Source organism: Mytilus californianus, unplaced genomic scaffold, assembly GCF_021869535.1.
Source record: "Mytilus californianus isolate M0D057914Y unplaced genomic scaffold, xbMytCali1.0.p SCAF_7, whole genome shotgun sequence".
In the NCBI taxonomy this organism is placed as follows: Eukaryota; Metazoa; Mollusca; class Bivalvia; order Mytilida; family Mytilidae; genus Mytilus; species Mytilus californianus.
Window position 1 is genome coordinate 663,996 of NW_026262723.1, and position 24,535 is coordinate 688,530.

Below are 24,535 nucleotides of genomic sequence, written 5' to 3' on the forward strand. Positions count from 1 at the left end.
TCTTCAAAATAATACAGTTCTAAACAGGGTAAATTGTGTTTCACAAGATCGTGACTGGATCAATTTCTTTATCCCAATCATATTTTTACACTTGTGTGTAAATCACACGATTATCTCACTTTTGGATATCATTCACAGTCTAAATTTCCTGACACACAGTGACACTTTGAATAATTAAAAAAAATACACTTAATCACTGAAATTTGTGACATACACGATTATCGTTCTTTGACATTGCTTATTACTTGTACCCTTATATACCAGGTCTTTATTGTAATTAATCTCTGTTCTCAGAAGATAATGCAATCATCATAGGCATTCATAGCGCAGCAGAATAGAATTATTTTGGTTAAATAACTCAAAAAAATATGAAAACCGAATTTTGCAACAGGAAGTTTTGAATGAAACAAATTTGTTCACAAGGTTAACCGTAACGGACATGAAAAAATTCTGAAATCGTATGAAAAAAAATGGGGCGGGAGGATGATGAAAATCTATCAATTAATTTTAATTGTCCTAAGACCTAGATATTTTAAATGAACAATATATTTCACTTATACCCGATTACATTTTAAAATTAACAAATAATAATTATTGTAAATGAATCAAGAACTTATTTGTCATTTCAAATACAAATATTTATTTGCTTCTAAATAGGAATAAATTTTGATAACAGCTAGGTCTCTCTAGAAAAATCTCTCTTTGAGGCATTTTGAAAAGTTAACATATGCCTCTATTAAACCCATGGTTATTCTGCTTTGTGTTTTTGATTATATGTTAGTCCTTTAGACAGTACATAGAGGTAGACCAGCTGTTTATTCACGGTCTGTGAGGAATGTAGATTATTTTTATAAGTATAATGCTTTTGCAATATGTTTGTATTCTGTGATCATTTGAAAACCTTTAATCATGTTAATAGTAAAGCAAACATTTCTGTCTTGAAAGAAAATGAGATGCTTTTTTATGCCGTGGTATTAGCTGTTTGCACAAAGCTTTATATTTCAAAAGTCAGAGGACCTAGATACTTCATATCTTGCATACATGTACAGACGCCTTATGTTCTGATGTTTTCAGTCTGGCAAATGTCCCTTGTCTTGTGCTTGGTTTGGTGAATCCTTAAAACATTTAAAAATTGTCAATTGATTTTGTGTCTAGACGACGTCAAAAAGCTAGACTAAAGTGTGCTGTTTCCTAGAAGTGGCCTCAACAATGTATTAGTTTGTGATAAGGTCAGCTTAAGGGGAACCACTAGTGGTAAAAGATATATGGTATACAGTTGTATTAGCATATTGCTATGTATTTGTTTATTCTACATTGGCTATAGGTATGGGGGAGGGTTGAGATCTCACAAAACATGTTTAACCCTGCCACATTTTTGCGCCTGTCCCACTGGTCATTAACCTCTGGCCTTTGTTTATAAGTGTTTTTTTTAAATTATAGTTCATAGATGTATCGGAGTTTAGAGTGACGTCCATTTTCTCTGAACTAGAACACATTTTTGTTTAGGGGCCAGCTGAAGCCTGCCTCTGGATGCGGGATTTTCTCGCTGTGTTGAAGACCCATTGGTGGCCTTGGGCTGTTTTTCTGCTCTTTGTTCGGGTTGTTGTCTCTTTGACATATTCTCCGTTTCCATTCTCAATTTTACAATCTTTATCATGTAAACTAAGCAATAGTCTAAAAGTCAATTGACCATGATTGAGAGGGGCAGGGCCAAATAATGTCCATGTAAATGAGATGTGTCAATGCTAATACCACCGCTTACCAAACAAAAATGCAGGCAACATGGAATTGGGGAATATAAGCCCCCTTTTGATTTTACTGAGTCTGATTTGATGTCTTCAATATTCAGTTTTATTCTTACACAAATTTCAAAATGAGTATGAAGGACACATCTTGCGCTACTGGTAAAACTGTTTACTTTATTATAATTTTTTCACCGGAGGGGGCATTAAGTGTTACCCATGTCTATCTGTAATGTTCGCCAGTACGTTCATACGTGCAAAAATTTGTTTCTGTTCTCTGACTTCAGTTTGCCTCAACTAAATGTTATGAAACTTGTGCACAATGCTTATTACCACAACACACAGATCAAGTTTGAATTGGGTTGTGTCACTTTAACTTTCTTGAGTGATGTCCCTTTATAACGTTATATGCAAGTGGGGGCATCATCTGTGTCCCAATCCATTCCCCATTAATTTCCCATTATAATGGAAAAGACCGGATATGGGGTATCAATATATGACACAAAATAAATACACACTTGAAAAAACTAAAAGCAAAGAAGCAGCACTTTTTGTTTTTTTGCTTGCCTCAAATTCCCATTGACATGCATGGAGCAAAAATTCTCATCTTACTCATTACTGGTTTTAGCATATTTTTATATGACCGCAAAAAATTTGAGTTCATATATTGCTGTCACGCCGTCGTCGTCGTTGTCCAAAGACATTTGGTTTCCGGACAATAACTTTAGTATAAGTGAATGAAATTCTATAAAATTTAAACACAAGGTTTAATACCACAAAAAGAAGTGTGGGATTGATTTTTGGGGTTATGGTCCCAACTGTTTAGAAATTAGGGGGCAAAAAAAAAACATTTTTGTAGTTTCCAGACAATTACTGGTGTATTAAACAGTGTATGGATCTCTCTGAAATTGTACAAGTGTCCATACCACAAAGGGAAGTTTAGGATTGACTTTGGGGGTTATGGCCCATACCGTTCAGGAATTAGGGGCAAAAAAGGGGAAAAAAGGTTTTCCTGGTTAATAGACAATTACTTATTATAAGTATTAGTCAATGGATCTCTATGAAATTGTACCACAAGGTTTATTACCACACACGGAAGGTTGGGGTCAATTTTGGGGGTCATGGCTTTAATTGTTATAATTGTTTAATTGTTTCTTATTACCACATAATACAGATCAAGATGGAAATTGGGTAGCATCACTTTTACCATTCTTGAGTTATGCCCCTTTATAAACATAAAAATTGCTGAATTTTTCGTTTCCGTTCTCGAACTTTATTTTGCCTCAACCAAATTTTATGAAACTTATACACAATGCTTATTACTTTTTAATACATATCAAGCTTGAAATTGGGTGGTGTCACTTTTACCGTCCTTGAGTTATGCTCCTTTATAAACATAAAAATTGCTGAATTTTTCAGTTCCGTTCTTTAACCTTAGTTTGCCTCAACCACATGTTATGAAACTTATAAACAATGCTTATTACCACTTAATACAGATCAAGCTTGAAATTGGGTGGTGTCACTTTTACCGTTCTTGAGTTATGCCCCTTTATAAACATAAAAATTGCTGAATTTTTCGCTTCCGTTCTTTAACTTTAGTTTGCCTCAACCAAATGTTATGATTTAACTTATAAACAATGCTTATTACCACTTAATACAGATCAAGTTTGAAATTGGGTGGTGTCACTTTTACCGTTCTTGAGTTATGAACCTTTATATCTTTATATGATATGCAAGCGGGGGCATCATCTGTGTCCCATGGACACAATCCACATTTATTTTATATGCTGAATCTAATCATTGGAATTACATTTTAGATGTTGGACCATTAAGCATTATATAGGGGATAACATTCGATTGATTTATGATATTTTACAGTATACAGAAGAGAACAATATTCATCATTACATGTTCAAAAGGAAATGACACAAATTTAATAATACAAAGCAGACCTCCCCAACTACACCAAAAATAACTATGTTTCTCCGTAAAGTTGTTTTGATTGTTTAAAGCTAATCGACTTTAAAAAATCACTGCAATTATGTCATCCTATGATACCACCTTTTTAAATAATTCTACAAAAAAAAAAACATATTGTAATTATTATTAAATGCCAACTATTAAACATGTTAAATAAGAATTAAAATCCAATAAACCACAGTTCCCAAAACTCAATGTATAGTGCTATTACAGATAGCAGTTACCCGACCACCCCCTCTTTTTTTTGCATAGAAAATTATCGCCATCTAGATATGCTTGGTTATATCTGTCGAAATTTTTGACCGGAAACGGCAAGTTGGTGAGTACATTTTTTTTTGAATAGCCAATTTAACCGGGCAAGGAATCAGAGCTTGTACTTTCCAATATTATAAGTATTCCTCTTATCTTGTACAAATAAATTTTATATTTATACCTCACGCAATTTTTGCGTCGGGTATAATGTTTTTGACCCGTCCATCTGTCCGTCCGTCCGTCTGTCATTCCATCCATCTATTCGTCAGGCCAAATAAAAATATATGTGTGGTTCCAGTTACCTACCCTTCTTTTTAGTCTTAATAATAGCCTACCCTAAAGATTTTTTTGTCATTTTTCATTAATCACTGTCAAAGTCAGAATGGTGCTCCCATAGACTCAATTTAAAAAAAAAAACATAAAAACAAATCCCTACCTACCTACCCTAACTTTTTATTGATGTAACTGGAACTACACATTCCATTTTATTTGGCCTCATTTATGAAACTTTATATATAATAAGGACAAACTATGTAGACGTGCATATCGACAGGAAATTATGATTCATTTTTTTTTTCTATGAGTTATGCCCCTTTGCACTTATTGGCCTCAATATACTACTGCAACAGTTTGTTATTGCAACTCCTCTGAAATTACACAACATAATTTCATGAAACTTTGTAGATAATAAGGACAAACATATAGACAGAAAATTATGATTCCATTTTTTATAGGAGTTATGCCCCTTCGCTTTGAACTTAACATTTTTGCCATAATATACTAAACAGTAGTTTGTCATCGCAGCTCCTTTGAAACCACACAATCAAGAGATCAAGACTTTTAAGTGTGTGTTGTTCAGCAGATCATGATTTTTTAGTACATATCTAGGAAATCCTAGTTGTGTATAGAATGATTGTAAAGTGTACATGTCCAACTGGCAGGTGTCATCTGACTATGACCTCATTTTCATGGTTTAGTGGTGAAAGTTAAGAGTTTGGGTTTTGATCTGTTTTTTATACGACCGCAAAAATTAAAATTTTTTTGGTCGTATATTGGTATCAAGTTGTCGTCGTCCGAAGACAGATGGTTTCCGGAAAATAACTTTAGTATAAGTAAATAGAAATCAATAAAATTTTAACACAAGGTTTATAACCACAAACGAAAGGTTGGGATTGATTTTGGGGGTTATGGTCCCAAAGGTTTAGGAATTAAGGGCCAAAAAAAGGGCCCAAATAAGCATTTTTGCAGTTTCCAGACAATAACTTGCGTTTAAGTGTATGAATCTCTCTGAAATTATACAAAAGTTTCCATACAACAAAGGGATGGTTATGGGAGGTTACGGCTCAAACCTTTTAGCAATTAGGGGCAAAAAAAAGGGGGGAAAACTATGGTTATTAGTTAAAGGACAATTTAGACAATTTAAAAGCAGTGTAAGGGAGGTTGTTCAATCCATTCAAAGAATACTGTTGTATATATGTTTGATTACCTTCCTTACACTGCTTGTAAATTATGTATTAAGAAATGATGATTGACTTGAGATGATTAGCTGTAAATTTATTTTTAGAAGTTACTATTAATTAATATTAATTTTAACCATGACTGTATGTCATTTTATATTTTGATATTTTATGATGTATTTAAATGAGTAGTTATGGTTGCAAACTCCATGAAAAATTTGAATTGAGATTATTTTTGGAATAAGGGAAAGGGGGAGTTGAAAAAATTGGGGGGGGGGGGGGTAAATAAGAATTAGTGGGGGGGCTATAATTTTTCTCATTTCAGATTTCAAAAATTAAAAAGAAAATTTCTTCAAATATTTTTTTTGGGGGGGGGGGGGGTTGATATTCAACAGCATAGTGTATTGCACAAAAGCAAAAAAAAAACGGGTAAATTTTTTTTGGGGGGAAGGGGGGGGGGGGGGGCAATTCGCAACAGCATAGTGTATTGCACAAAAGAAAAAAATTGAATATAAATTCAAATCATATAACCAATTTTAAGTTCTTTGACTATACTTATTCTGTGTCAGAAACCTATTATGTGTCAGAAACCTATCATGTGTCAAATATTTAATTACAATCCAAATTCAGACCTGTATCAAGCGCGAATATGGTGTCCATTTTGGCTGCAACTTTTCAGGGTTGGACGTCTGCGCTCAGCAAAGCAATTTATATTAAACTATAAGCAATAGGTCAACCATATTTGGTGTATTGAATGATTGTAAGGTGTATATATCTGTCTGGCAGGTATCATTTGACGATGACCTCCTTTTTAGCTCATGTGAGCTTATGCCATCACTTGGCTTCCGTGGTCGACATCTGTCGTCGTAAACTATTTCATGAATCTTCTCCTGTGAAACTTCTGGGCCATATACCTTCAAACTTAAACTGAATGTTCCGTATATAGGGTATCTAGTTAATAAATTGTGTCCGAAGTTTTGATCCATCAAGAAACATGGTCGCCATGGCTAAAATAGAACATAGAGGTCAAATGCAGTTTTTGGCTTATATCTCAAAAACTAAATCATTGAGAGCAAATCTGACAGGGTAAAAATGTTCAATAGGTCAAGATCTATCAGCCCTAAAATTTCCAGACGAATCGAACAACCGATTGTTGGGTTGCTGCAACTAAATTGAAGATAAAGATAAACTGTAAACAGCAATAATGTACAGCAAAGTAAGATCTACAAATAAGTTCATATGACCAAAATTGTCAATTGACTCCTCAAGGAGTTATTGCCCTTTAAAGACAATTTTTCATAATTTGTTCCTCTAGTTTGCTTACTTTAAAAAAATCTTCTCTTTTGAAACGGCTGAATCAATTCAGCCAAACTTGGGCTGAATGGGTTTAGAGTATCTAGTTTAAATTTCTACATTTTATTTCCTTGTTCGTCAAGAAACATAGCCACTATGGCTAAAATTGAACAAAGGGATAAAATGCTTTTTTTTTGGCATTTGAAGAAAATATGACAGATACAAAGAACATTTAAATGGCATTTTTAAGCCACTCATTAATATATATAGAAAAGCAAAAATAATTATTGATGAAAGATTTAAGCAAAAAATTACAGGTGGGCGATTCAGGCTCTTGAGAGCCTCTTGTTATGGTTCATTGGTCAATGTTAAGTTTTCATTGTTAAGTTTTTTTCTAGGATATTTCAAGCAATAGGTCAACTATATTTGGTGTATGGAATGATTGTAAGGTATATGTCTGTCTTGCAGGTATCATCTGACTTTGACCTCATTTTCATGGTTCATTGGTCAATATTAAGTTTTCATGGTTAAGTTTGTTTCTTAGAAACTATAAGCAATATGTCAACTGTATGTAATACATAGATTGCCTTACTGCCTGTAAGGTGTACTTGTCTGTCTTGGATGGTTCATCTGACCTTGACCTCATTATCATCGTTCACTGGTCAATGCTACGTTTTCCTCGTTAAGTTTATTTCTTAGAAACTATAAGCAATAGGTCAATTATATTTCGTGTATGGAATGATTGTGAGGTGTACATGTACATGATGTATTTCTTGTTTGGTTTATCTGACCTTGACCTCATTTTCTTTTATTATCGTAAGTTTATGTGATACTTGTAGTAAAGCTTGTATATTTAGGAGTATCAACATTAAATCAATTTTCAGTAAATGAGGCAAGACATTTCAGTGTGTGCACTCTTGTTTTTCTAGGAGTAATGCCTGTGTGAACTTAGAATGTTGGCCTAAATATACTACTGTAAGAGTTTATCATCGCAACTCCTCTGAAACCACACAACAGAATTTCGTGAAACTTTGTAGATAGTTAGGACATACAGGGGTTTATCTAGGTATTTTGGGAAAAAGGACCCTGGCCAATTTTGGGAATTTTTTAACACGGGTTTCAGTGAAATTGGGAAAAACAACCTATATACCAAATGCTAGTTTTAGTGTGTTTAGTTCAATAAAAATTTTCTTTTTTGGTGAACATGGTGAAAATAAAGTAAGAAACTACATGAAGGCTATTAATCATTAAATTTTCTGTTCTGTTTTTTGGTGAAAAAGACAAGTATTGTCACATTTTATTTTATTTTTACATGAACATTTGTGAACTAAAATATTTTTCTGTATAAAATATATCCTGTTTCTTTTTTCTTTTTTTTTTATATATCTTTTAGTTTTCAATTTCAGGGTTGTTATTTCATAGCTGTCACATGCTAGAATTTTTTTTAAATTTATGTATTTCAAGGATTTGTATATTAAGAACTATACAAATCATTTTTTTTGTTTATAAATTTATTGTATTTTATCTGCAAACCCGGAATTATAGCCTTATCCGTTTCCGGAATTTGATCTGGTTTTGTAATTTTCTTCACTTCCTGTGTTTTGGCAGCCATTGTTTGTCAATGTTGTTTTTTGTCAGTCATTATGTTTCAACTGGGATTTACACATCACTTGTTGGCAATTTTCGGCATAAAGCTAGCGGTTGAACATAATAAACATCTCTGTCTTGAATAATAAAGATGAAAATGAGTTTTGTAATCAATTGGGAATTTTTCCCCCAAAATTGGGATAAATGTAGGGGTTTTGCCGTTGGGAATGGGTCCGAATACCGGACCCTGTGGAATGCTAGAAAAATCCATGACATACTATGTATATGTGCATATGCACAGGAAATTTTTATCAGTTGATTTTTGTAGGAGTTATGAGTTTTAGGAATCTGGTGAGATTTTGTTTGCCCAGTGACAATTTTGGGGTGTGGGGTATGTGAGCGTGCTCACAACTGACACAAGGGTTCTTTAATTCGAGACAATTGTGCACAGACCCTGGCATCATAGCGAGTTGATTCTTCAAGTATATTTTCATAGCTTCTTTCTGTATTTCTATGTGGGTATTAAAGCGACAACCGAAGCACATTTCGTACTACAAATGTACAAAGGATCAATGCTTTTACAACACTGTAAAATGACAAAAGAAGGATTCAATTTGATAATGAGATGTTTATGCTACAATCATGATATAGCAGTTCATATCAAGCTTTTCATTAGTTTTCCTATGCATTGTTCTGATGTTCTCAAAGGAAGCACATGCAGTCATGAAAAAATGAATTTTATTGGTAAATAAATGAAATATAATTCTGGAATGTCTCCATGACTGTTGTCTGTCAATCAAAACTATAATAACATACATGTAATGCAATTGAATATTAAATATTAACATACAGTGAAAACAGGCACACAAAATAGTTATATTTGTATACTTAATTAAAGAGAGTAAAGTTATGATCTTCTACTTAGAAAAACTCTTTATGAACAAATATTATTGCAGGTGATATGGTTCCAACTGAAATAAAATTAATGGCTGACAAAAGATCTATTGATTTGTACCTCAAATTACTTGAGTCAGGCTCTGAAAAAAAGAGAGACATACGTTTAGTAGTAGTTGGAAAAAAAGGTGCAGGAAAGACATCATTGATTAAAAGATTGTTCTCTGAAGAGAATACAGATGTAACTAGTACAAATGGAATAGAAATCCACACAATAAAATGCAAAGCAAAGGCTGATGATGGCATATGGAATAAATTAGATGGTATGATGTATAAATTTAAACACAAATGTTTCTCTATTCTTAAGAAAGTATTTATAATGTTTTTGTTTTCTAGTTTACATAACTTATTATTCAACAATATTATTTGATTTTTTAGGGGACTATCTATCAATTTCCAGTTTTCAAAGCATAGGTCTTACAGGATCCAATTCAAGGATACATTTCAATTATTCCAGGTCAAGAATTTTCATAAATAGTTCATCCAGTCAGAAACTATGTGAAGAGATATTTATGGTACAAGTGTGTATCTGGTACAATAGAAATGGTACCATTAATGTTATAGGCTTTTAAACAGTATCAGAAAAGATGAACAAAATAACTAAAGCTTGGTTTGATTTTGTCAAAATATGACCCCAAAAGTTCATTGTTACATTATTGTTACAACCACATTTGCATCCATATGCATGCGACACATGGTTTGACCTCTGTCAAGATTTTGATTGTGCATGTGCTTATCATGTTCAGTTACTTCATCTCCTTTAACTGGTAACACCTGCCTGATTTAAATTTTAATTAAAAAGATGATGTTGATCATATTTTTATCGATGATATGATATCACACAGAAAAGAGGAATATCATTATAATACTATTTCATGTGATTTTTATATTTATCTATTTAAATTGCCTTTTTGTCACATGCCTTCTTTAGAGCTAATGTTGACGGATAATTATGGGTTTTCCAGTCGTAAAAATGTTGATACTTCATGAAAATTGTTTGCCTTTTCTATTGTTTTCTGTGGACTTTTTGTACTACTGGTATACTTTTAAATATGGTATATACGCGTATAAATCAATTCTGAAAGTTCCAAATCAATACAGTTTATGTGGATTTGGTAGCTAATGCTGTTTTAACATGTGAAGACATGGATATAAAATGTGTCATGATTGCTCATAAGACAGCTTTCCAACAATGACCAAAGGATGAGGGTGTAAACAATTACAACTCACTGTTTGCCTTCAAAATTATTTGTAAACCACATCATCTCATGATGATTCTTAATGCATGCTTTTTTGGATTTATTTTGATGAATATCTTAACTTTATTAGCAACATATTAATAATAAGGTATGTGTAGAATATGCATCAAGTTTTGTGGTTTTCGTCAAATCTGTTATATCAATATTACAACCAACTGAAGAAACTCCCTTTTCAATTGTGATAACTGTTAATGAGTATTTTTGTAGAACTAGCTTAGGGTTGGAAAAAAAATTGATGGACAACATTTATTTTGTAACTGTTTATTACTTATTTTATGATAGATCTTACTTAGTATTTCTTTACTATTACATGTATTATAATTTTCTAATGATAGGAACCAATAAAGAAACTGAAATTCATGCAAGACTCTTGAAACAATACAAAGGAACAATTGAAGCATCAGTACAAGAAGTAACACATGAAGTTGTTAGGGAAAACACCCTCATAACCATTCTGTACAAGCGTATTGAGGAATTGAAAGAATCAGAGACAGTAAGCCAGCAGCCTAAAAAAAGAAAACTTCAAGTAACCACTGAATCTCAAGTTGAACCTCCAGTAACCTCGCAGCAACGAAACCAATCATTAAAACAGGCAAAAATGGATATTGAAACCATGCTTAAATCTAATGTTGATTTACATGACAAAGAGGAGTATGCCACATTATTGCTATGGGATTTTGCAGGAGATGAAGAATTTTACCACACACATCAAACCTTTTTGTCCTCAGGTGCAATTTATCTTGTTGTAACAAAACTCAATGAAGCTGACAACAAAAATGCACAAGGTAACATTTCATAGAGATAAGATAAGTGAGATTTAAAATATTTTATATTTTATTTAACTTTTTCTTAGCTTAAAATGCAAATTGTTGTCAAGAACTATAGATTCCAATTTATGCTCCAAGTAAAGAAGAAAATATGGGAGGCAATCAGTCAATTGGTCCGAGGACACAGTTATCGTCCTTAGATTTTCGTTGTCAACAAATATAGTCCCTAGTGTGGACAGTGTATAACTTGCAAATTTTGTTCATACACTTTTCAAATTTATTTCTTCATATTTTATGCATGAAATATTAAGTTAAGGTATGAAATTACATAAAATTATTAAAAAAATTTGGGTGCTGAATCTTTATGTTAAGTAGTGATTTGGTCCAGTTCAAAAAGGTCAAAAACTAGTATGTCTGAAGCTGTTGAACTGAATTTTAGACCCCCTTAACATAGAATTGTCAATATTTTGAGTTAGAGCTGGTAGACTTTTCTATAATTTTGATATTATTTGTCCCAATAGTAGTACACTACACTGTAAAAATCTTTTTGAGATAGAGCAGGTGCGATTTTTTGGAAAGTTTGCTATAGCTTGCTGTAGCAATAAACTTTCCTATGGCATCGGCCTCAAACTGGAAGTTGGACAGACTATCTTACTATAGGATGTGTGTTCTATCCCAAGATAATGTAGTACTAGTGTTTGAATACAAATTAAATAAAGACGCTTTTGAAATTTTTTTGAGTTACTTCTATTTTGATAAGCTTACAGCTTAAATAAAATTAATTAAAAATTGGACTGAAGGTTCACCGACAATTCAAATGGATCCAACTTTATTTTGAAAATGAGTATCTCAAAAACTACTTCGCGGTTCTGCCCTGCACGGAAGATAAAAGCAATACACATCAACACGAGGCAGCAGTTTCTACGTTTAATTAATTGATATTAATTGATATTTATTTCGAGGTGTGTGTTGATTTTTTTTTTTTTACATTTATTCATGAAATTAAAGAATTCTTATTATTAAGAATGTCGTAATCTTTTCAATTTTTACGTTTGCAAATGGTATTAGGTGTGACCTCTATAAATTATGCATACTTTGAACTGTCACTGTTTATGTTATCTGTATGTTTTCCTACGGGAATCCCTAGACATGGGTTTAATCCATATATGTGAACCTCCTGACGGGAGTACAATAATCCCGGTGTCACGGGTCTCCCCCGTCCTCCCATTGAAGAGATGATAAATACTGTGTTTAAAAAATTCTCATGAATGAACATTTTCTGGCGCCATTTTTACGATATTTACAAATGTTTATTAAAGATGTAAAAGCCCGAGTGTATTGAAAGTATCCTCATATCTCGTCCCATAACAACTCGGCCTATAACATACAATCGGCCTCACAAAATCACAAAAAATTTTGTGGTTGTATATTGGTATGACGTTGGCGTCGTCGTCGTCCGAAGACACATTGGTTTTCGCACTCTAACTTTAGTTTAAGTAAATGGATCTCTATGAAATTTTACCATAAGGTTCAATACCACAAAAGGAAGGTGGGGATTGATTTTTGGGGTTATGGTACCAACAGTTTAGGAATTAGGGGCCAAAAAGGGGCCAAAAATAAGCATTTTTTTAACTTCCAGACTTAACTTGTGTGTTAGTGTATGGATCTCTCTGACATTGTACAACAAGGTTCCATATCAGAAAGGGAATTCTGGGATTGGTTTTGGGGGTAATTGCCTCCAAATTTTAGGAATTAGGGACCAAAAAGGGGCAAAAAACAAGCATTTTTCTAGTTTCATGACAATAACTTGTGTGTAAGTGTATGGATCTTTCTGAAATTGTACTACAAGGTTCCATATCACAAAGGGAAAGCTGGAATTGAGTTTGGGGGTAATTGCCTAAAACGTTTAGGAATGAGGGGCCAAAAATAAGCATTTTTCTAGTTTCCAGACAACAACTTGTGTTCAAGTGTATGGATCTATCTGAAATTGTACTGCAAGGTACCATACCACAAAGGGAAGGTTGGGATTGAGTTTGGGGGTGATGAATCATAAGGGGGTTCAAAACATTGGGGGGGGGGGGATTTTTTTTTCCTTTTTTTTTCATTAAAATTTTCCATTTTAAATTGGTTATTTCTGATTTATATGTAAAGGCAAATAATAATGATATGGTTTGAATATGTAAATTAAAAAAAATTAAGTTCTTAGACCATATTCATTCTTTGTCAGAAACCTATGCTGTGTCAAATATTTAATCACAATCCAAATTCAGTGCTGTATCAAGCTTGAATGTTATGTCCATACTTGCCCCAACTGTTCAGGGTTCGACCTCTGCGGTCGTATCAAGCTGCGCCCAGCAGAGCATTTTATTAAATTTTCAAATGACTATAACTCGAAAACAGTAAGTGATAGACACACACAGTCTTCAGAAATGATCACAGGACAATAAAACAAATCAAATAAAATATAGGATGAGTCCCTATGGGTCACCCCCACCCACTTCAATTTGAGAATGTGCTTTTATCTTTTAAACAGTCGAGATCCCCACCCTTAAACCATATATATTCTTGTATGAGACAATAAAAAAAATCAAATGCAATATTGGGGGAGTCCCTGGGGTCACCCCACCCCCTTCTGTTTGAGAACTTGTAAACGGTCGCTATCCCCACCCCTAAACCATAAATATTCTTGTATGGAACAATAAAACAAATCAAATGAAATATGAGGGAAGTCCAAGGGGGGTCAACCCACCCACTTATTTATACAACGTGTAAACGGTCGAGGTTCCCACCCCTAAACCATAAATATTCTTGTATGGGACAATTAAACAAATCAAATGAAATATAGGGGAAGTCCACGGGGGTCACCCCACCCCCTTATATATACAACGTGTAAACGGTCGAGGTTCCCACCCCTAAACTATAAATATTTTTGTATGGGACAATTGAACAAATCAAATGAAATATAGGGGAAGTCCACGGGGGTCAACCCACCCCCTTATATATACAACGTGTAAACGGTCTAGGTTCTCAATTCTAAACCATATATATTCATGTATGGGACAATAAAACAAATTAAATGGAATATAGGGCGAGTCCCTGGGGGTCATCCCACCCCCTCCTGTTTGAGAACTTGTAAACAGTCGAGATCCCCACCCCTAAACCATAAATATTCTTGTATGGGATGATAAAACAAATCAAATTAAATATAGGGGAAGTCAATGGGGATAACCCCCCCCCCCCCCCCCCCCCCTTCCTTTTTGAGAACTTGTAAACGGTCGAGATCCCCACTCCTAAACCATATATATTCTTGTATGGGACAATAAAACAAATCAAATGAAATAAAGGGCGAGTCCCCTGGGAGTCACCTCCCCCTTTTGAGAAATTTTAAACGGTCGAGATCCCCACCCTTAACCATATATATTCCTGTTCGTCATTTCAAGAAGAATTGAATGACATGTATTGGTTTAAGTTTGATGTCTTATTTAAATTAAGAGATGTGGTAATTTTTGCGAATGAACCAGCTATTCAAAAGAGTTCAAAGGAAGAAGCTATATAAACAATTATAGGTCACCATATGGTCGTCAAGAATAAGAAAAACTCATACCATATAGTAAGCTATAAAAGGCCCTGATATAAAAAAAATGTGGAACAATTCAAACAAGAAAACTAACTGCTTTTAAAATTAGTAATAATACAATTTACTAAAAACAAATATGAAGGACCCAAATCAATAAAAAATACTAAAATCACAGGCCCTTTATATGGGATGGGCACAGAAAGAAATTAACAGAGCTTTCTGTATATTTAAAATCTAAAAACATTGCAATGCTGGTGAAAGTAAAGACAGCTCGTAATGTGTTTTTCATTTTTCCGTTCAACTACAAATAACTTGCACATCTTTATGAGACTTAAATAAATGGTGATTGAAATCGGTATTCTATTTCTTTGTAGATTTATTCCAGTTATGGATGGACTCAATCCATTGCTACAGTAGACTGGAAGAGGACAAAAGTAATTCTGCTGACAGCAAGACATCAGATGATCTTGATCCACCAGTAGTTATTGTTGGTACTTGGAAAGATGCTGTGACCTCTGATGTAGAAGAGGTATTGAAAATCTACAAATGTTTATGGGTTGCAAGCACACTTCTACTGTTCTTTCATTTTTGTACAGGACCATCATGTTTTACTGATAGTGTAATCTAATCAGATCAACATTTTGACAATATCTAATGCATACCTGTCAACCTATGCAAATGAAAATGCAGGTCATGACCTGCATTGAAGAATCAAATCTTAGGTCATAAAGCGGACGAACTTTTTACAGCTGAATTTAAGTATTTAGGGGACATGTCGTTATATTTTAAATCCAACAGTTTCCAAAATATGTTCGCATGATGAATTTCTAATAGAAAATAGGCTTTAATTTCATTTGTTCATTGCATAAGCCATTGACATATTAATGTGTTCAATATACTGTATTATGTCAAACCTAACTATACCCCATCTCCTAGTTTGATTTAGAGTATTAACTCAATCTCAAGCTATAGTGCTTGATATCATTTATCATTATTCACCGTTGGACGTGATTTTTATTTCTCAGTATGTATCATGCTGTGTAACAAATATAAAAGAGAGTGATTATTATAATGTAATAAAATAATTAAGCATTCAAAGGAACTGAAGATAAAAAAATTAATTTTCAAAATATTGTTTTCATAGTTCTAAGGTAGAAAAATAAAAGAATATAATATTCTGATATGTATTTGCATTCAATTCGTTCTAAGATTTAATCTTTTTACAAATATAAATCATAAAATTAAGGAGTATATTGTGAAAGGTGACAAAAAAGGGAAAGTAACTCAAATTTGTTGTCAATTTTAAAATAGACAAAATTATTTATGACCTTAAGCTACGGTAATTGGTGTTAATTAACAGTGTGTTTGACACCAAAGCTGTCAAGTGAAGCCATGCACTTAATGGGTCATTGTTGATAAATATTCCAAATCAACTTCACAAATAATACATGATGGTCTTGAAGTATAAATTCTGCGTACTGACGCTGTTTATCATCTTAATAACGTGTTAAAGTGTTCTTTTTTTTTGTCTTTATTAATATTACTTTTACTGTTTGGTCTGTTTTTGGTGATATATATATGTGACGTGGCTCTGTACTTATGCATCCCGTCATTGTGTTGTTTGTATTATTTTTCATTTTTACTTGTGTGCTTTGTCCGTGTGACTTTTTATGTTTCTTTGATACATATGACGTGTCTCTGTACTTTAAACATCCCGCCATTGTGTTATTGTTCTATTATAATTTTTGCATACTTTGAATGACAAAATTATTTTATATCTCTACCTGTGTGACGTTTACATTCTGACGTGAAACGCGCGATTCTACGCCAGAGTTAATGTTAAAATTACGATTCGGTCCCAGTGCTTAAAATCCCTCAATCCTTTATGGGTTGGTTTAGCATACATAAATAATATACAAAAATAAGTAAGCAATGAATGAGGTTGTTAAATGTGATATATGATTTTTTGTGCTTCTTTGTTAAATATTTGTTTGTTTTTGTTGTGATTAAGATTGTATCGATATCACGGTGTTGACTGCTGTACCCCTATTTTGACATTTTTACCTATTATGTCTGTTTTATTCACGCATCGTTGTCAATATAATGAAATTGGATGCGACTGTCATACAAGTGAGAGGTTTAGCGCTTTAAAACCAGGTTCAATCCACCATTTTCTACATAAGAAAATGCCTGTACCAAATCAGGAATATGACAGTTGTTGTCCATTCGTTTGATGTGTTTGTGCTTTTGATTTTGCCATTTGATTAGGGACTTTCCATTTTGAATTTTCCTCAGAGTTCAGTATTTTTGTGATTTAACTTTTCACTTAATTTGACAGTTAACACAGCTATTTGAACTTCTTGTCTAGGAAGAATTGCGAATTTGCCTGGTATTTCAAAGGAAAATCACTTATGAAATCAATCTAAAGGCTCAAGAATCCGGGTGAAAACGGGTTATTTTCCAAATTCACAGGTTATTTGAAGACCCAGAGGATAATTAAACCATCCCGGGTAAGGGGTGAAATTCTCGGGTGTGACCCGCAGGATACGGGTCAATTGACAGGTATGATAATGAAATAACTTTATCAGTTTAAAGTGTTATCAGGAATAGCAAATCCTTTATCACATTTTAAAAAAGTTGTGTTTTTACGATAATTTATTTAATATAATATAGTTATATGATTATCATATATGTTTATATACATGTAGCTTTAGTATTTACTTCATGTTTTCAAATATGTTCAAAGCATTCATATATTTGTAAAGACCAAACAAACAAACAAGCATATTTTTTTTGTAGATTGACGATGCATGCCGAGAAAACATTTTTAAGTTTACGAAGAATATGTCAGAAGATGAACTAAAACATATAAGGCAAGAATACTTCATTTCCAATACAGAAGATGACCCCAGTGTATTCCAGCAAATCCGAGAAGACATCCTCAACTTAGCCAGAAAAATAAAAACATGGAACAAAGTTTACCCCTTAAAATTTATTCAGCTGGAAAAACGACTTCAAGAGAAAAAGAAGGAGTTACCAATTATTTCCTTTCATGAAATTAAGCACATCTCTACTAATACACCTAATCCACTAAATGATGAGGAACTCAGATTGTTCCTGGAATTTCACCATGAGATCAGAGCTTTAGTTTATTTCAAAGATCTGTCTTCTTATATTATTTTAGACACACAGTGGTTGTCTGATGCTTTTAAATGTATAGTCACAGCTAAGAAATTTAGAGCTTTTAGTACTAGAAATAGAACAAAATGGGATGAATTGTATAGCAGAGGCAAATTACATAGTGAGGTTTTAGACGACATATTTAGAAAAAGTGAAAACATTTTTGCCAAACACAAGGATCACATCCTTAACGTAATGGAGAAATTTGATATCATTATACGTCCTAACATATCAGAAACTCTAAGAGACGCTGGTGATGACAAACCTCTCTATTATGTACCTTGTATGATTAAATCAGAACCCGAGTGTGATATATACGAAATGTTTAATGTTACAGAAAACACTTGTAATAAGTCCACCTGGTTATGTTATATGTTTAGGTTTCTTCCACCTCATTTAATGAATCATTTAATTGCGTCACTGTGCAGGAAATATAAAGTTGCAGAAGTTGTAACGAAGGAACAGAAAAGACAAATTGCTCTCTTCAGAGGTTCAGCTGTCTTTGAGTTACAGAAAACGACAAAATTAGCAAAATTGCATATAATGAAATGTCCGAATTGGATTCAAATTCAGGTTTGGCAATTTGAGAAAGGACGTCAAGGAGGTATGTACAAATACATTGACGACTTTGTGACGGAGGAAATTGTCAAAATAATAAGCACAAGATTTAAGATGTCGAATGTGAACTTTTGGAAAAAATGGGAATGTGGCCTAACAAAACCAGAGTCTGTTACAGGATCAAATGACTTTCGTGAAGATCAGAATACAAAATATTATTGTGTGACATGTAAAATTGCACATGAGTTCACTGGTGAATGGTCAGATCTACAACATAGAACATTTGATGTAAGTAAAAGATTTATTCATGTTTGATGAATTTTACATGGAAAATTTGTAATAAGATGGTACATTGGTTAACCTCTTTCAGTCCTTCCATCAATCCATCCAATGAACGTTTTCCTAGCTTTTCCCGCGGACTAACGTTAAGAGAATTGACAACTTAATAGCTATATGTTGATTTAAACTGTTTTTCACTTTCACATTCATTGTTTATAGTGATCCAGTTTGATATAAACATATATTCTTACACATTACAAATGCATTACATCCATATATTATGTATATGAAACATTTTTTTTTCAAAAAAGTGTCGATTAGAGTTTCATGAAATTTGCTATACCGTGTGATACCTTTTCAAATATGATACTCAGCAACTCCGTATTTACCAAATACTATTGATATTAAAACAGGTAGGAAAAGCTCAACTTGTTTCCTCTAGAAAATAAAAGCAAGACATATATTTTAATTCAGAATCAGGCAGCAGTGATGTCCTTTACCTCCTTTTCTTAGTACAGATGGTCTAAAGACCAAACAAAAAATTGTAATGAGATGAGCTGAATATTTTAGAATTATCTGTAAAAACTATAATCTGCTTGTAGAAATACAAGATGCTCTATCTATGCAACCATTGAAATTACATGCAAGTTGTTATATGTTTCCATAATGATTTATACATTTGAGAAGAGTGCTGTTTTACTTATATATAAGGTAAGGGGGATCATATGATAGTAGTAATTTTATTTTCTAAATTATTGTAGATGTCACAGAGTTCTGAAAACGTTCCAATATATAATTCTCACACAGAAAGATCCAGTCAAATCCAAACTACCAGTCAATCCACCAAGGTAACAAGCTACTATATTATAGCATGGAAAGTTATCCTCATGTTGATATTTGTATAACTAGCAGTAAGTATAAACGTAATGTACATGAGGATGTCAGATAGATTAATTATTACTTGTATTACTTCAGAACTATTTTCTGACAAAGTTATACATTCGTCAAATCGAGGAACTTTTATTTAGCATGTTTAGATTGACAATGGATTATATGAAATATTTCTTGCTGTTAAAATGCAAACTATTTGGACAGTAAATTCAAGATTATCCAAACTGAGCATTTTGACTAATCTGACAATGTAAGCTATTGCTATGGTTTTGCCTCTTTTTCCTTCGCTCTGAATGTAAAAATGATTTTCCTTTTTTAAAGAAAAAATGTGTGGCCAAAATGAACCAAACTCCAATCATTATCTTTACTTATAAATTGACTTACCTTTTCATTCAAAATCTATAAGGAGTCTGGGGTTTAAAATTTCAATGACGGGTTGTTAGAAACTTAAGCAGAGGACTTTTCATTATCAAGGTAGCACATCTCTGAAGAAAAATGTAGCTTTTTTTTCAATTTTCCCATTTTACTTATACTTGTATACAGCCAAAGAATTTAGACATAATTGCTACTTGAATTGGTTGATTATTCAACCTATATTTATCAAAATGGAATGAAAGAAAATGATAGGTGCCACCCTCATTGACACATTTTCATGATGGTTACCAATATTTTCTATTGATAATGAATGACATGCTTTTATATTTGAAGGTACGTGTCTGGTTCCAAGCTGGTGAGAGAGTATTTTCAAATGCCAATGAAGGGGCAACAGGAACAGCCAGTTCGGCAGGGGTATGCAACACTACTATGTATTTTCATGCCATATTCAGTTCCCAAAAATGAAAATGAATGAATTGGGAGATGTTCAGTCTTACGCTCATTCAGTTGGTTGAGAGAGTGTAACGTTTGAATCGTCAAGTTATATGGAATTCCCCCTTTTTAGCTCACCGGCTTCGGGCCCCATGTGAGCTTATGCCATCACTTGGCGTCCGTCGTCTGTCGTCGTCATCTGTCGTAAAATATTTCAAAAATCTTCTCCTCTGAAACTACTGGGCCAAATACCTTCAAACTTTAACTTAATGTTCCTTAGGGTATCCAGTTTATAAATTGTATCCGAAGTTTTGATCCATCGACAAACATGGCTGCCATTGCTAAAAATAGAACATAGGGGTCAATTGCAGTTTTTTGCTTAAATCTCAAAAACTAAAGCTTTTAGAGCAAATCTGACATGGGGTAAAATTGTTCAATTGGTCAAGATATATCAGCCCTAAAATTTTCAGACTAATCGAACAATTCATTGTTGGGTTGCTGCCACTAAATTGGTAGTTTTTAGGAAATTTTGCAGTTTTTTGTTATCTTGAATATTATTGAAGATAAAGATAAACTGTAAACAGTAAAAATGTTAAACAAAGTAAGATCTACAAAAAAGTTAATATGACCAAAATTGTCAATTGAACCCCTTAAGGAGTTATTGCCCTTTAAGGACAATTTTACACAAGTTGTTTTATGTTTTTTAACTTTAAAAATCTTCTCAAATGAATCTAGTATAAATTTTGTATTTCATTTCCTTGTACGTCAAGAAACATAGACACTATGGCTAAAATGGAACATATGGGTAAAAAGCAAAAATAATCATTGATGAAAGATTTAATCAAAAAAAATATTAGGTGAGCGATTCAGACTCTTGAGAGCCTCTTGTTTAATTTACCCTGGAGTTTGGTATTTTTGTTATACTTTTTTTTAATGAACATAAAGGAAACAAAAACGAACAGCTTTACTGAACAAAATTATGTTTTAATATACATGATATACGTAATATGTTTAATGAGTAGTATGTAAACTTTCATCAGTTGGATGGATAAACATACACAAACGGCTAGTATTTATGTGAAGTGAGTAGTGTGTGTGTGCGGAATTGGACTAAATCTTTCGTCGGGTTGATAATCATACACAGACAGCTTAACTGAACTAGTATTGATATGTGGAGTGAGAGTTATGTGTTCAGCATTAGATGTAATTTTCATCGAGTCGATAAACATACACAAACAGCTTCGAATAGTAATAGAAATATTAGAAAATCTTTTACAATGGACAACTGAGAGTCAAGAGTCGACACCAGAGATATTTAAATAAGGGATCATCTCAAAAGTGTTAATTTATTTATTGATTTACTCCGCATAACAATAGCTTTTGAACATAACCTCCAGTAGATTTAAGTAAAACGTTCGAGTGAAGTCTTTCCACCTTTTCTATACTAAGTTGGTTGATTGGTTGGTTGAAAAAAATATTTGCATAACATCAGTTACTTCTTCATTTAGATTGGTTGGTGTGGATTGTTGATAGATAGCTTAATTGATTGATTGACATTTTGCTTCATGTCATATTTGACAGAAATTGCATTCATTCATCAATTTGGCTTGGTTCGTTTGCTTATATGAATGAATATTAGTAATTAATCGATTGACATTTTCATAACGTACAGAAGCGCATATTGTATATTGATTGATTGATTGATTGTTTCTATGATGTCCAGTAACAAATACTTTACTTTTATACATTACCCACAGAATGATAAAAAAAATCCTCCAAATAAAGAACCAATTCATAATTTTAGAAAAAAAATACATGGGGTTTGGTTCCAAGGAACATACAAAAAAGGTAAAGGCTGGCTCCCATTAAATGGAAGGTTTTCATGTCACTGCAACAGTTTATTTGTACCTAAATCATGGTACTTCTTGGAACATTTAAGGATTTATCACCCTTCTACTTTAAATTATCCTTGAATTTAATAAATTCCAATTGGAACTTTGAAGTATTGACACCTTCCTCAAGAATATCCTTGAATCATCCTTTATGAATTTCCCTTTCTCTAGCTATATATGTAGTGGTCCTAGACATTTATGTTTTATTAATTTGTTGTGTATGAATTTGGTTTTCTTGTAATCAAATTTTGACCTTGGACTTAAAGTTTTTGTTTTTGTTGTTTTACGTGTCTATTTGAATCTTAAAATTCCATCGTATTTTCTTTTTCACATGTCCCAGGAGAGTCGTCCCACTGTATTTAATCGTGGAAGTAGTATCTGTTTTGTTTCTCTTTTTTTAGAAGGGGGGAGATTTAACCTGTTTCTCTAAGTAAAGCATGTTCGTTAAATATTCGTCACTTGACGTCACACAAACAATCAATGAATGATCATGAACATTTTATCAACCAAGCAAGCAAGCAATCAAATTATAATGATGTTTTAATTTAAAAATATAGGAATGACTTTTATTTACAATTGTTTTTCTAAAAAAAATATTAGCTACAACAATAATTATGTACATCAATACCTAAAAATTAAATATGATGCAGTTCTACGTTATGGCCTCAAAACTTTTCATAGACTGTCAAAATAAAAAAAAATATCTTGGTTCACTTTTGTTGTTTTTCTAATAACTGTAACGTTATGTACATGACGTCAAAATTAAGTGCTTTCAATTAAAAGACAAAAATGATAGAACATTCAGTATAATAAATTAAATAACATATAGCTGAGCTCGCATCTGTTGACAATGTTTTCTCTGGGTAAAAATCTGCTCTATCACTTCCTCAGCTATGTGTTATTTATATATTGTTTGTTACACATTTTAGAATTAAAAAAAATCCTTAAATGCAATCAGTATGTTTCAAAAGAGACTGTTCTATATGGCTCCTATTTGTGGCTCAAATTTCAAATAAGGATGTATTAACCAATATCACAATGAATCATAGCTAAAACAATAACGATATGAAATAGGTCATTTAGATTATTTCTTGGTGTCACAAATAGTACAAAATTCAATACACCTTCTCGCTATTTGGAAATCTGTCCTGGTTGACCTGATAATCTTCCCCGCTTGAACTATTGACGTCATACAACAATTACTTTTTCATTGTGGCGTCAGATAGTTTGTATTATGATGTCAAAATTTTACGGGAACTTTTGTGAGAGCATTGGTCGACAAAAAAGTTTTATGAACATAATGTTTATTTGTTATTACAATAAACATATTTGACTCGAATATATAGTTTGTCGAATCCTGCTATCTTTGTTTCATATACCGGTACCTCAATTTGATAGAAATCAAAACAATTTGGTCACATTCAACAGAAATCTCTATGGCAAATTAGAGGATGTCAACGCTTGACAAGAAAAAGTTGACAAGAATAGTTCTATATCTCTTTCGTACATGTTTTTTAATCAACATCATGAACATGAAATATGTTGATCATAAAACAATGGACCCAATGTTCATGGTCAAATGAGGTCTGTAACGACCTTACTCCTTTCATAGTCATCATACTGCCATGCATTAGTTATTTGAAACAAACTTTTTATCATGAATTTATCATGTTAAAGACCAGATTCTTCCAATGTTTGGTAAATAATTATAATACATTTGTGATCCAGTTGAAACAGTATGGTAGATATTTATTTAAATACAAATATATTTAGTTAACTTTGTTTCATTTACATTGATAAAAAAAAAAAAAATTTCACACAACACACGTTTTTTCATCTGCTTATGGTTAAAGGAAAAATATTGCTGAAATCTTTCTAAACAAGATGTTCCTCATAAAGTTTTAAACAGCATTGCTGCATTTTGGTTGTGCGAAAAAAATCCAGTCGAGCAAGAGTTATACATAATTACTTTTAGATGCAAGGTACCATCATCATTGATTTTACTTTTAATTTGTTTTTTTTTCTTGGAAAAATTTCTACGAGTACTTGACCAAATTAAC

The 24,535-nt window shown here is 32.7% G+C and overlaps 1 protein-coding gene across 4 annotated transcripts in view; it reads left to right on the top strand.

The window, feature by feature from the left end:
* The window catches only part of LOC127709397 (uncharacterized), a 449,543-nt gene that overhangs the window by 422,238 nt on the left and 2,770 nt on the right, over positions 1-24,535 (top strand). For all 4 annotated transcript variants that reach the window (XM_052214907.1, XM_052214909.1, XM_052214910.1 and 1 more), the window contains 6 exons: positions 9,268-9,528; positions 10,860-11,309; positions 15,243-15,397; positions 17,668-18,894; positions 19,647-19,733; positions 20,485-20,565. In XM_052214907.1, the coding sequence (XP_052070867.1) occupies positions 9,268-9,528; positions 10,860-11,309; positions 15,243-15,397; positions 17,668-18,894; positions 19,647-19,733; positions 20,485-20,565 (2,261 nt within the window). The remainder of the gene's footprint in view (positions 1-9,267; positions 9,529-10,859; positions 11,310-15,242; positions 15,398-17,667; positions 18,895-19,646; positions 19,734-20,484; positions 20,566-24,535) is intronic.